Source organism: Euleptes europaea, chromosome 1 (genome assembly GCF_029931775.1).
Source record: "Euleptes europaea isolate rEulEur1 chromosome 1, rEulEur1.hap1, whole genome shotgun sequence".
Lineage (NCBI taxonomy): Eukaryota > Metazoa > Chordata > Lepidosauria > Squamata > Sphaerodactylidae > Euleptes > Euleptes europaea.
The window spans coordinates 135,184,302-135,197,355 of record NC_079312.1 but is presented as its reverse complement, the minus strand read 5'-3'; the positions used below and the strand labels follow the sequence as shown (position 1 = coordinate 135,197,355).

At 45.9% G+C, this 13,054-nt stretch overlaps 1 protein-coding gene across 3 annotated transcripts in view; it reads right to left on the bottom strand.

Annotated features, from left to right (window-relative positions):
- RPTOR (regulatory associated protein of MTOR complex 1) overlaps positions 1 to 13,054 on the bottom strand; it is a 494,290-nt gene that overhangs the window by 168,686 nt on the left and 312,550 nt on the right. For all 3 annotated transcript variants that reach the window (XM_056867014.1, XM_056867015.1, XM_056867017.1), the window contains exon 10: positions 2,691 to 2,766. In XM_056867014.1, the coding sequence (XP_056722992.1) occupies positions 2,691 to 2,766 (76 nt within the window). The remainder of the gene's footprint in view (positions 1 to 2,690; positions 2,767 to 13,054) is intronic.

Below are 13,054 nucleotides of genomic sequence, written 5' to 3'. Positions count from 1 at the left end.
ACCTGGACTTAGAATAATGTTTTGCTTAAATGTGGATAGATGGATGTAGTGGCAATTTGTCATTAACCAGGAATCAAATTTATCATTTGTTAAATCAGCCACAAAGTATACTGTGGTTAATTTAACAATTGTTAGGTGTACCATTAAGCAAAAATACATTGGACTGAGGGCCGAAGAAAACACGATTATGGCAGATTTTTATCTTTAAGCCAAAATCTGCCCCAACCACTCAGAAAGGGGTTGTCACAGATATGGCCAGAAATACAGGGGAACAGTTGTGGGTCCTGACCAAAAAGATCATGGAAGATGTTTCTGCACATCAGAAACAGAATCTAGCTAAACTAATGAGGGTCAAACTAGATGTTTTTAAATCACCAAAGGCCGCTACAGTTATGGAAAACCTGCTTTTGAAGGTTTTGAAGTTATGGAAAAACTGCTTACACTCAAGAAGCGATGGAGCATGTTTAACCCTTTCTTTCCCTGCTTCCTCACAGATTAGAAAACAACTGGTTACCCCATGTTTTATTTTCTCAAACATCTTTAATCAAGTTCAGGCCAGAATCTCTCAGTGTCTTTACCTAGTAAGCTAATGCCTATGAAAGAGCCATAATTTAAACAGTTCTGTCCATAAATAGCCTATGAAGTGCATTCAGCCTAAAAGAATAAATAACACTTTTTTATTTTTTATTTCATTCTAAAACCCAGTATGAATTAAATGAAGCATTCCACACTCCTTTCTTGACAATATGAATATGTCATGGCTATATGGGTTTGTATGCATACCTAGCATTGTCTCTGCAATATGGGATGACAATTAATTTCCAGAATAAGAATATGCAAATCTTTTGCAGTTAGCAGTAAAGAGAACCATGTACTCAGCTCAATTATGAGATACTCTACATTTTATTGAAATAATATAAACAGAGAGGTCCAAAAAAATGAGTATCAGCTATTGCTCAGCCCTCTCTGTGCCCAAAATTGCTTAGCCTGCCCTCCGATTGTACTGGCAGTTTTCTGTTAGTGGAAACGGAGCATGTTTGTTAGTTCTCAGCAACAAAATGTAACACCAAAGCGATGACAAGTCAATTTTCCATTGTGGGCAAATTGTAGCTTGATATCAGTAAGTTCTTCAATATACTCTAAATTTAGTTTGAATACACCACCTTCATCCAGAGGAAGTACATGTGTACTTATCCATACAGGTACTGAGAGAGCAGAATGAGAGAAACAAACTATGTGTGGGGTGATATGATCTCTTATGATGAAAGCCACATTACACAATTTTACCACTTACTACTAGAAGAGTAATCAACAGTAACCCGAGTACATTAGTGTGAGACAGTATGCTTATTCATAAGAATCGAAACAGAAGATGGTGTAAATTAGAACAATCTCTATTTTAGTCAAAAGCTATGTAGCAACCTAGACACACACAAAAGAGAATGAGAGGGACTGGTCAGGAGCAAGCTGCAAAGATACCAGGCCCATGTCCTGATAGCAAGCCCAAACCCAATAGCCAACTGTCCTCTGTACCAAAGGCTCATGAGCTGCCATCCCCCTCACCAAAGGCCTTGTGATCCCCTGGCCCCACTCACTGATGGAGGCAACTCACATACACTAAAAACTGACAGAAAGACAACTGGAGCACTAGGTCCCAATCTAGGGGACTACTCCTTAAGACCCACTCTTGTTTGAGGTCAAGGGAAAGTATATGGTTTCTTTGTGACCTGTCAAAACTGCTGAAGTACCCATCTAAGACCAGTCTTTTTCCCCATTGTGTGATCAGTAGGGGTGTGCATTCGACTAACCGACCCCCTTAAAAAAAGGCGGCAATAAAAAGGAGCCGAAAAAGCAAATCCCAAATAATGCCGATTTTTCCGACATTATTTGGGGCGCTTTGTCCCCACCACCCTTTCCCCCTTCCCCTCTTCTGACTCAGATCCCTGCAGCTTTCTGTGAATTTTTGAGAGGGCAGGGCGGAGCCCAGTGTCCAGCTCTGCATGGCATATTTTTTGGACTCTGTTTTACTAAACCCAAAAAACTTCAGTTATTCCAAAAAGCCAAATTGCTTATATTTGGCTTTTTCGGCTTTTCGAAAATTCCCACGTTTATCAAACCCGAACCCAAAAAATACTGAAAAAAGGAGGACAGCCCTAATGACCAGGCCTTGGTTCCTGACCAAGGTGGCAGGATGCAGCCCCATTTCTGCATACTCACTGCCAATTCACATTACGACAGCCTTACGTGTAACCATCAGTACATGTAAGTTTGTCCAATGGCCCAAACAGCGGCTCTTCAGGTTGTTAGGTTGCATGGGTGATGAAAGGCTTACGATACTGCTCCACTTGCACAGCAGTCCCAATCCAAACTCAGAATGAAGGCCTGAACTCTTCGTGCACATCTGATTGAAAGTTCACATGGTGGACACAAGGGCTTTGTAACATAATCAGCATTACATAACTGCTCTCAGCAGCTTACATCTCTTTCTGGGAATTTTCTATCCAACTACAGGCTCAGCTGCATCAGAAATAGACAGTTAGTAGCTTTCAATTAATAAGAACTGTTTGTATTTGTTGGGTTATATCTTTTGCTATAAAAAGACAAAAATGTATGTGAAAATTAAGTTTGTAGAGATGTGGATACTAACTGGCCCCAACAGATATGTTTCAAACACCCCTTAAGTAACTTACCCTGAAAGCAGTTCCTTCCTCTATAATGGTAGGCAACTGAGATAGACAAATATCCACAGCGAGGTCCCAAGCTTGCCTGGGGAAAGATACAACAGATCAGCATTACAAGTCTAATATAATTGGTTGTGCAAAAATGTATCCAAGTTTCTGAGTTTACCAATTCCATCCCTTCAACAGGCTGAAAATGATCGACAAACAGTAGTTTGCTTCTTACCATTTCATTCTGTTAGCACCTGAGCATTCCTCTGGTGCAAGGACCCTTCTTCTGATGAAAGATCCTTGTGCTGGAGGAATGAGCAGGTCCCAGTGGAACAAAATGGCGGGATCCAAACCAATATATTCAGAGTAAAAATCTCCATGACAGCATAAGGTTCAAAAGTTCTAAAAATCACTCTTTGAAAGCAAGGAAGGCTATAATGAATGTATACAAAATAATACACAATTTAGCTATGTTGAATTTTATTCATAGATCCAGCACCTGGTTCTTCTGGCACCTTAAAGACTACTAGATTTCTTACAGTATAAGCTTTTGTGGCATAATGTCTGCTAGTCTCTGAGGTGCCACGTGTATCTCTATTGTTTTTGCTGCAACAGAGTAACATGACTATCACTTTTGAATGTATACTACATCTTATATATAAATTATATAGCTCAGCACTTCACCCCATGGTCACAACTCAGCAAAAATCTAGGTGCACTTAAACCCCTAGAAAATCAAAGGCTTAAACTCTCCTAACTCTGATCATTATTGTGGCCAACAACTACAAATGCCATCCTGGAAGATAACCAATTTCTTCTAGGCAAAAAGCAAAGATAACCATAAAACACATTACTCCTCCAGAACAGACAGTAGCTGATTCTTTGTATTTTAAACTGTGTAATTGATGCTCAGCCTTTGTAAAATTTAGTCAACACAAAAGCTGCTTAAGCTAGGAGACAATTTTATTTATTTACTTTATTTCTTGTGCTTGCTCTAGCTTTAAATTTAATGGCCACTTTTGAAGTTAACCTTTCTGTTCTCATTACATTCACATTGCTGTCTTAATATCCACCACAGAGACTGCACTCCAAGTCTTATATTATCCATAATTCTAATGCATATACCAAAAGGTGACAAGCTGATCCTGAAGAAGGCTGGTTTTCATTCTACTGGAGAGGGAAGAATCTTCTAATCAAGATTCAGATCAGTTAATAAAACTTTTTGAAAGTGCTGCTCATAAATGCAGAGTGTTATCCTGAGAGCACCCTATACTCCTAGGGCCTATGCAGCCAAAGATGCAGGTAATAAGCATTCGTGGGGGGGGGGGGGGAATGAGAAAAGCAATCTAAATAATTATAAATAATATTAGTAAGCCCTACTTTTTAAACCTCATATATCTAAAAACACCTTATCATCCATATTCCCTTTGCTTCAAACTGTGCGATGTACTGGAAAAATAAATTGAACATTTGTTTATGTTTGATTATTCACATTCTTCAGAAGCCTTCTACACAGCCCCCAGTAAGGTTAAGTAAAAATGCTCAACAAATGGCAAAATAACTGTCAAGATCATTTTATTCTAAAACTAGGTATTTGGATAGGTTTCAGCCTGCTTGCTTCCATTTAAAGTTAAACCGATAAAAGCTGCAATGAAAACTGATTGCAAATATTTCTAAAGAGACATCATAGATCACAGGCTTGATTCACAGATGTTCCCTGCCATGCTAGCAGAACTCTGAGGCTTAGAAACCCCAGGCTGACTGGGAGTCAGATGAGCACATGGTTCCAGCTGCAGTGCAGTAATACCAGTGCTACTGCAACTGATCAGAACCATTGCCACAATTTCCCATCAAGGAATGAGGAGACATAGCCTCCAGTGCCTTAGGAGAGAGGTTAAAGAGCAGTTTATTATTTTTAAGGGTGCTCTTTCTTACAAAGAAACTCTTAGAAATATTTGACTATACACATGGATTGGAAACATATCCCTTTTGGATCTTTGCTCCAGTAAAAATTAAACGATTAACACATAATAAAAAATATACAATTTGAACAGAAAGCAAAACTTTCTGTCTGGAGGAGTTCAGATTTTAAACATTCACACCTAGTGTTAGATGCACACATTGCATTAAGGAATCCAATATGCCATGCTGATGCCTCCTTGCTAGGGGCTACTCAAGACTTTGTGGGCATCATGACAAACATAGGACCTTCTCAGGTTCTGTGTCAGATCATGCTTTAGATTTTGTACACAAAATATGGGGCCTGTGTGCACATGTGGGGGGATTTTCAACATCTTCCTTGCTACGGATTGACCATTTCCTAGAGAGGAATAGACTTATAGGATCTCTTGACCACTACAATGTCAGTAAACAGGATGGTGCAACTCTGATTTGCAGACTGATTTGGATGGCTTCCTGAGGCCCTTTCTGTGGGGTTTCCTGTTGAAACTCTGATTAAAACCCTGATTTATTTGTAGAATATGGAAACAGCCCAGGCTGTAGACATGATGAGTTCCTTCTCCAAATCTATTCTTAAGTTGACTGACAAATTACTGTGTTTGGGACAATGAATCATCGGTGACTATGGCTAGAGTACAATGGAAAAAAAATTGAGCTGAGTCTGACATGAGACTGGAATTCACTTTTGACTCCTTTCTGTGGCAGTGATGGTGGCAAAGAAAAAGTACTTTCCACTATACAAAAGAGTGCATAAATTTATAACAAGATGGAGGGAGGTGAAGGGGAAGCTTTAATATTTTATTTTATCACATATATGTATTTCTAACAATAACATTTTATTTTTTTCTTCTGATGACTTTTAGTAATTGTTGGAAGATTGTTTATCTACTATGTATTATGAAAAATAATAAAAAAATTATTAAGGAGGGAAAAAAATACTTTCCCACCAATATTATTCCAACATGCAATACTATCCAGAGGAGCTTTTCCAAGTGATACAGGGTCTGCTTTAAGTATGTGAGTTCCCAGGTTCAGCATTAGCACGAACCCTTGGAAGACTACTGTAATGTATTTGCTAAGCATTTTGTTTATGAAATCACTTGCATCTGTTCTGGTCTCTGGACCACATGGACTTTAGATGCAGTACAATTACTGGATCCTTTCATGGACCTGTCTTGTCACATTTTCCTGGATGTATTTCAGTTCCTGCAGCCTGTCAGAGTCATGCCTCTTCCAGTTCCAATGTCATGCTTGCAGGGCTTGCAAGAGTCATGCTGATGTTTGTATCTATTTGTTTTGCAAATGTATCCATTGGTCTTGATGTTCAGCCTGTCAGGAGTCCAGGCAGGCTCTTGACATGAGTTAGGCCCATTTCTGTGCAAGTGTTATTCATTTGTTTTATTTCTCTGAACAATCCAAGCTGTCCCAGCTCCTACCTCCCCCCTCTGCTTTGACCTTGAGCGTCTAGCAGGCAACTTCAGTGTTATGGCCTGCTCACTCCCTACTTCCCACCAGGCACTGTTATCTCCTATTTCCCAGGCCTCTTGGATTAGCACCTGGGATGACTCTATGCTTAAAGTTATGCTTTGTAGTGTGGTTCGCCATTAGCAGCTTTAAAACTGTGGATTGCTCATGTTGTACCTGCGGCTCCTGAATAAACGTTTACCTGCTTTAGACCTGCCTGTCTGAGCGAGTGACTTTTTGGGATTGCTGAGGTTGGCTGAAGAACCTCACATTAAGCTGCTTTGTTCTCCTCTCCCAACCCTACGTGTGGGTGGCTATGGAGGGGAATGGAGATGACAAGAAAGAAGGAGACAAGACGGTGCCTCCGAGTGAGCCCGATCCTGGCTTGTCGGGGGACAAGCCCATGAAGGAGAAACCAAGCAGCACCGGGAAGGGTGCGGTGCATAAGGTTTCTCATGTTCGATCCTGGTGTGAGTCCCCCCAGCCTTGGAGGGGGTCGGGGACGGATACCAGACACCGGAGACCTGCGATTTCTGGGATGCTGGAGGAGTTCGGGGAGGACCCGATCCGTGGAGAATCGTTCTGGCGGCGCGAGTGGGAGGAGGAACGCCAGCAACTCAGCTTTTAGAAGCAGGAGATGGCGGAAAGGATGGATGCCATGCAAACCTTGATGCAAGAAATGTGGCAAGAATTGGGCGACTTGCGGCGACAGCAGCCTCCGCAGCCACAGCAACCTCCCGGCAACCAACCAGCGGCTCCAGGTAACCAGCCACCCCCACCCCCGGGGCAGCTGGGTCCAGTGCCACCAACCAGACATGAGTTGAAGGTGACGTTTGATGAGTCGAGCAACCTGTTGTCATATTTTCTGATCCAAGTGGATGTGTTCATGCGTGAACAGGGGCCAACCTTCCCCTCGGACGAAAGCCGGGTTCAATATGTTGCATTGCTGCTTCAGGGAGAAGCGGTGGCGTGGATGGTGCAACAGTATGAACTGCACTCTCGAGTTTTGAGAAGTTTGGATGACTTCACGATAGCCCTCCGCAACAGGTTCGAAGACCCACACTGGGGGAAGCGAGCCAAGACGGCTCTTCTGCAGCTGCGCCAAGGGACTAAGTTGGTGGTGCAGCATGCTAGTGAGTTTCAAGCGCTCTCAAGTAAAATCCTGGACTGGAGCGAGGCCACCCGAGTACAGTATTTTCGGGAGGGGCTAAATCCCGAATTGCAGCACTGGGCTTTCATGCAAGAGAATCCTCCGGATGTGGAGGGATGGGTGCGGCATGCAGCCGACATAAAAAACTCTTGGCAGCTGTTGCAACTTTCGAAGCAGTGTACCTGTTGCGTACAGGCAGGTCTGAGTCTCTACTTCCCACACAGCAACTTATCAATGCTGAAGGAAGCAAGACGCGTATTTTACTCTTGCCGGGAGGGGCCGGCAGCTCTTTAACACAATACAGGAACAAGATCACAGACAGATACAAGTTCCTTACCCTTAAGGTCTTGGCTGCAGGCACGGCTTTCTTCCAAGTTCAACACCACGGCAAACCGGACTCCTAAATGAAGCTTCTCAAGATAAGAGACAGGCAGCATGCAATAACATTTGCTCCCACGAGGCACTTAACGGTCAGTCTTGCTTATATTGCCTTCGTGACTCTCCAGGTGTTTCAACTCAACTGTCGGCTTCAGACTCTGATTCCTCCTGCGCCAACTTACGTCTTTTGTCCAAAAGCCGGGCTGACTTTCTCCTTTGCTGCAATGCCATTCTGCCTTTTATTCTTCTTCTCTCCACTGGTGGAGGAGACCCTGAAGGTGAAAGGCTTTCTCTTCCCTGTTCTCTTGTTTCAGCCGGCCGATCCTCTGGCTCCGAGGCCCCGTCTTGCTGTTCCGGTGTTATCTCTTCAGAGGGAGTGAGGGCTTGTTCTGTTGCCACTTCTTCTTCTGAAGAGTAATTCTCAGGCTGACTCACGACAGTACCGCGTGGGAAACCAAGCCCCGTGGAGACAGGCCAGGCACCCCTAAAGACTTTCGGTCCGTGCAAGGAGGGGGTCTGTCAGTGGCGGAATGGAGTAGACGTTTCCAGAGTGGTGCCTGTCTTGTTTGCGGAGGCTTGGGGCATTTTGCCGCTCGTTGCCCATCCCGGTCCGAGAAACCAGCCCCAGTCCAACCAGCGGCTGTGGAATCGGAGAAGGTGCGCCCCGAGGGACAGGCTCGCCGCAGAAGCGCCCCGCCAGGACGACGTGGGACACCCCTTGCTCTTCAACTTCAACCCGCCCAGGAACCGCCGAAAGCAACCGGCTCATCGGAGCCGCGGATTACAAATCAAGACTCCTCTTCCTCCAGTGAGGGGATGAGTGGAGCCCGCCGGCAAAAAATGTCGTCGGTCTGCTGTAAAGGGAGCTCTACAGCAGGCCACTCTGGGCCTTGAGCAGGGAGCTCCAGTCATGGTAAGCTATCAAGAGGACAATGTGTTCATTAAGGTCGCCCTTGCGTTACCTAGGGGGGGACCCGTATTGCGAGTATCAGCGCTAGTTGACTCAGGCTGTGCTCGGACTTTGATCAACGAAGAGACTGCACGTGAATTGCGGGTGAAGAGGGTTGAGTTGCCCGAGCCCATTCAGTTTGCCCAGATGGATGGTAGTGACTTTAGGGGGGGGGGCGGTCACACAGAGAACAGCCCGGGTTGCCATGGGAGTTGGGGAACATTGGGAACAACTCCATTTTACCATAGCCCCCACTATTCAGTACCCCTTAGTGTTGGGGATGAACTGGCTACGTGGTCATAGTCCTACCATAGACTGGAAAGAGCGGACTATTAAGTTTTTGCAAGTTCAGTGTGACCGGCACAAGAGGGAGGTGGCGTTCAGAGAACAAGCAGCCGCGTTGCAAGAGCAGCCGCCAGCAGAGGCTCCGCCGCCTCAACTCCCTAAAAAATATGAAGTTTGCTGATGTATTTGATGTGCGTGAGTGTGATGAGTTGCTTAGGCTCGCATGATGGCTACAAGTGTTGGGAAAAGATGCTTGTGCAGATCTAGGAGTTCAATTCCAAATACTGTTGGAGGATATTGATCACCTATAGCAATTTCACTGTGGTATTTGGATGATTTTTTTGCACCAAAACCTTCTTGGTTATACTGGTGATGAAGTTTCCAAATTGATGTGCTGGGAAATCTTTGCTCTGCTCCATGGCACTAAGCTATAAAGTATCACAGGACTCTGTTTTGAAACTAGGAGAGAGAATCTGGAGATCTGGAGTGAAACAGTATCACTATAAAGATAACATATTCCGTATATACTCGCGTATAAGCCGAGTTTTTCAGCCCAAAAAAAGGGCTGAAAAAGCCGAACTCGGCTTATACGTGGGTCAATACGGTAGGGGAGGGGAGGGAGGAGGGAGGGGGGAACTTACCGCCGCCCCTTTTCCTGGCCGGGAGCGGCCTCTAGAGGCCCCCTGCGGCTGCAGGGAGGCCACTCAGCCGCCCCCGCCGCCTTCTCCCGGCCGGGAGCGGCCTCCAGAGGTCCCCTGCGGCCGCACGGAGGCTGCTCACCCGCCCCCGCCGCCTTTTCCCGGCCCGGAGCATCCTCCAGAGGCCCCCTGCGGCCGCACGGAGGCTGCTCACCTGTCCCCACCGCCTTTTCCCGGCCGGGAGCGGCCTCCAGAGGCCCCCTGCGGCCGCAGGGAGGCCACGCCGCCGGGCCCGTGCCACTTCCCGCCGCCAGGAGCGGCCTGGGGGGGCCTCCTGCAGCTGCAGGAAGGCCGCCCCCGCCGGATCCGCCGCTTCCCGCCGCCAGGAGCCCGGTCAGGTAAGCCTGCGGGGGGGAGGGGTTATAAGCCGACCCTCGGCTTATACGCGGGTGCCTAATTTTTCCCCATTTTTGGGGAGAAATTAGGCACCTCGGCTTATACGCGGGTCGGCTTATACACGGGTATATATGGTAGTTTTCCTTTTCATTGGATCCACCTGTTAAACAATATCTGAAACTGTTAATGGATTGGATGAATTTGGTGTTAATCATGTTTCAGATAAGGTTGTATTGACCCTTAAATTTTGGGTTTGTAGCTATGAGATCCAGGATTTATACTGGATGCCCCAAGTGATATCCATGGCAAAATTCATTAGGTTGGCGTTCCAATTATAGCTCCTTCTGAATAAAGATAGCCTTGACACAATTATCCATGCCCTGATGACACTCCAGACAGATTACTTTAAAGTAATCTAGGATTATTCAATATACTGCAACTTGTTCAGAACACACAGGCAAAATTATTAAGCAGAACTTGCTGATATGATCATATCTAACCAATGTCAAATGATCTTTATTGGTTCTTGTAGGTTATTCAGGCTGTGTGACCATGGTCTTGGTATTTTCTTTCCTGATGTTTCGCCAGCAGCTGTGGCAGGCATCTTCAGAGGAGTAACACTGAAGGACAGTGTCTCCTTCAGTGTTACTCTTCTGAAGATGCCTGCCACAGCTGCTAGCGAAACATCAGGAAAGAAAATACCAAGACCACGGTCACACAGCCCGAATAACCTACAAGAACCAATGAACTCTGACCGTGAAAGCCTTTGACAAGATCTTTATTGGCTTCCAATGTGTTTCTGGGCACATTTCAAAGTGCTCGTTTTCACTCATGAAGCTCTTAAATGGCTTGGGACCAGGGTATCTGAAGAACTGCCATCTCCCTTATGAACCTACCTGTTCTTAAAGATCTGGTTCTGAGGTCCTGTTCTGGGTTTCCCTGCCTTCAGAGATTGCCAGGTTGCAATTGGGAATAATCTTTACTATGGTAATGCCCTGTTTATGAGATACACTACTTTACTATGCTTCTGGTGCCAGGTAATGAGCCTTGGATACTCACTGTGAAGGCTCCTTCTGCTCTGAGATACGAAGGGCATCTACGATTGGGTGTTTCGGCTTCGCATGCTTCGGGAGGCAGGACCTAAAAAACTTTCACTAACACTTCCTGTCTCCTGGGAACGCCCCCTGTCTTCTCCAGTTCAAGACTTTCCGAGAATTAGCGGGCTCAAACATAAACTCCCCAGGAAGGAAGCAAGCTCAGAAAATATGACGTGGTTAACACAGAACAGCAGTGTAACAGGTAAGAAACAGTAGCACGGGAAAAAACAGTGCAAACAGGTAAGTAACAACAGTCATAAATGTATGCTACTTAAGTAGGTAACGAAGGCAAGGCACATAGGTAATAATATTAGTGAGAGACTGACTTACTTTTTTAAAGGTTAAGTTTACCCTTACAGGGAGGTATACCCGTGATAATTTTCTTCCAATATTACTCAGAACATCTGGGCGGGGAGATGCCCTTCGTATCTCAGAGCAGAAGGAGCCTTCACGGTGAGTATCCAAGGCTCATTCTCGCTCTGAGAGAGAAGGGCATCTACGATTGGGACATACCAGAGCTGTCCCCCAATGGGTGGGATTAGATGCCCTGTAATACCCTTTGAAGGACCCGTTTGCCAAAGGCGGCGTCCGACAAAGCATATAGATTTAACTTGTAGTGTCTAACGACCGTGGAGATTGATGACCACATGGCAGCCTTACATATTTCTTCGAGCGGGGCCCTAGGGTCAAAGGCGGTAGATGTGGCCGCACTCCTCACTGAATGGGCAGTAATCCTAGGAGGAGCTGGCAGATTACTGTGAGTGTAAGCGTGAGAGATACATTTTGTGATAGTTCTACTAACCGCCGCCCGGGACATGGGTTTTCCCTTGTTAGGTGGGGTGAGATTAATGAAAAGAGAATCTGAAGTCCTAAGAGGGCCTGTGCATCTTATGTAAATCCGCAGAGCTCATCTTAAATCTAGAGAATGCCATTCCTTTTCTTTTTGAGACTTCGGATGTGGGCAAAAGGAGGGTAGCACTAACTCCTGTTCCCTATGAAACCTGGAAGTAACCTTTGGACAAAAGGATGGGTCCGGCCTTAGCACCACCTTATCAGCATGAAACGTACATAGGCCCGGCCTAATAGATAGGGCACTAAGCTCTGAGACCCTACGGGCTGATGTCATGGCTGTCAAGAATAGGGTTTTCATGCGGAGCCAACTGAGATCTACTTGTGGGAGAGGCTCGAAAGGTGGCTTGGTCAATGCCCTGAGGACGGTATGCAAACTCCACATAACCTATGGATGACAGGTGGGGATATCAATGTAACTCCCTTCAGGAAAGCCTGGACGTGAGGGTGCTTTGTGATCAGGAACCCCGAGACCTTGGGAACTATGGTGGCAATGGCCGCTAATTGTCTGCGGAGAGTGGAGACTTTTAGTCCCTGTTTGTGACCATCCTGCAAAAAGTGAAGGATATCCACTGTGCGAGATTTCAGAGAATTGACCTTTTTGCGGCGACACCATCTTGCAAAGGCTTTCCATGATGTGTTATATATTCTGATCGTAGAGGGTTTCCGGGACGCCAAGATGGTTTTGGTAATCTCTGTGGAATAACCTAGAGCTAGGAACCGGTTCCTTTCAATGCCCAGGCGGTCAGATGGTAGCATCCTGGGTTGGGGTGAAGGATTGGACCTTGATGGAGAAGATCTTCTCTGTTCGGTAACTTCCAAGGTTCCTGGGTGGACAACTCCATCAGGACTGGGAACCATGGTCGACGCGGCCAGTAGGGAGCCACTAGTGTTACTGATGCCTGTAGGCCCCGTATGCAGCATAGAACGCATGGTATTAGCGGGAACGGAGGGAAGGCATATAGGTGCTCCTTGGGCCATGGAGCTACCAGCGCGTCGGTCTGCTCCGCCCCGTCCTGTTTGTAACGTGTGAAGAACCTTGTTAGTTTCTGATTTCCTCGCGCTGCGAACAGGTCCACTGTTGGGTGGCCGAACCGTTGGGAGATATGATGGAATACTTCGTGGTGGAGAGACCATTTGGCTTTGTTCAGGGTTTCTCTGCTTAGTCAGTCCGCCTGCACATTCAGGGTCCCCTGAATGTGTTCTGCTGAGATGAAGGA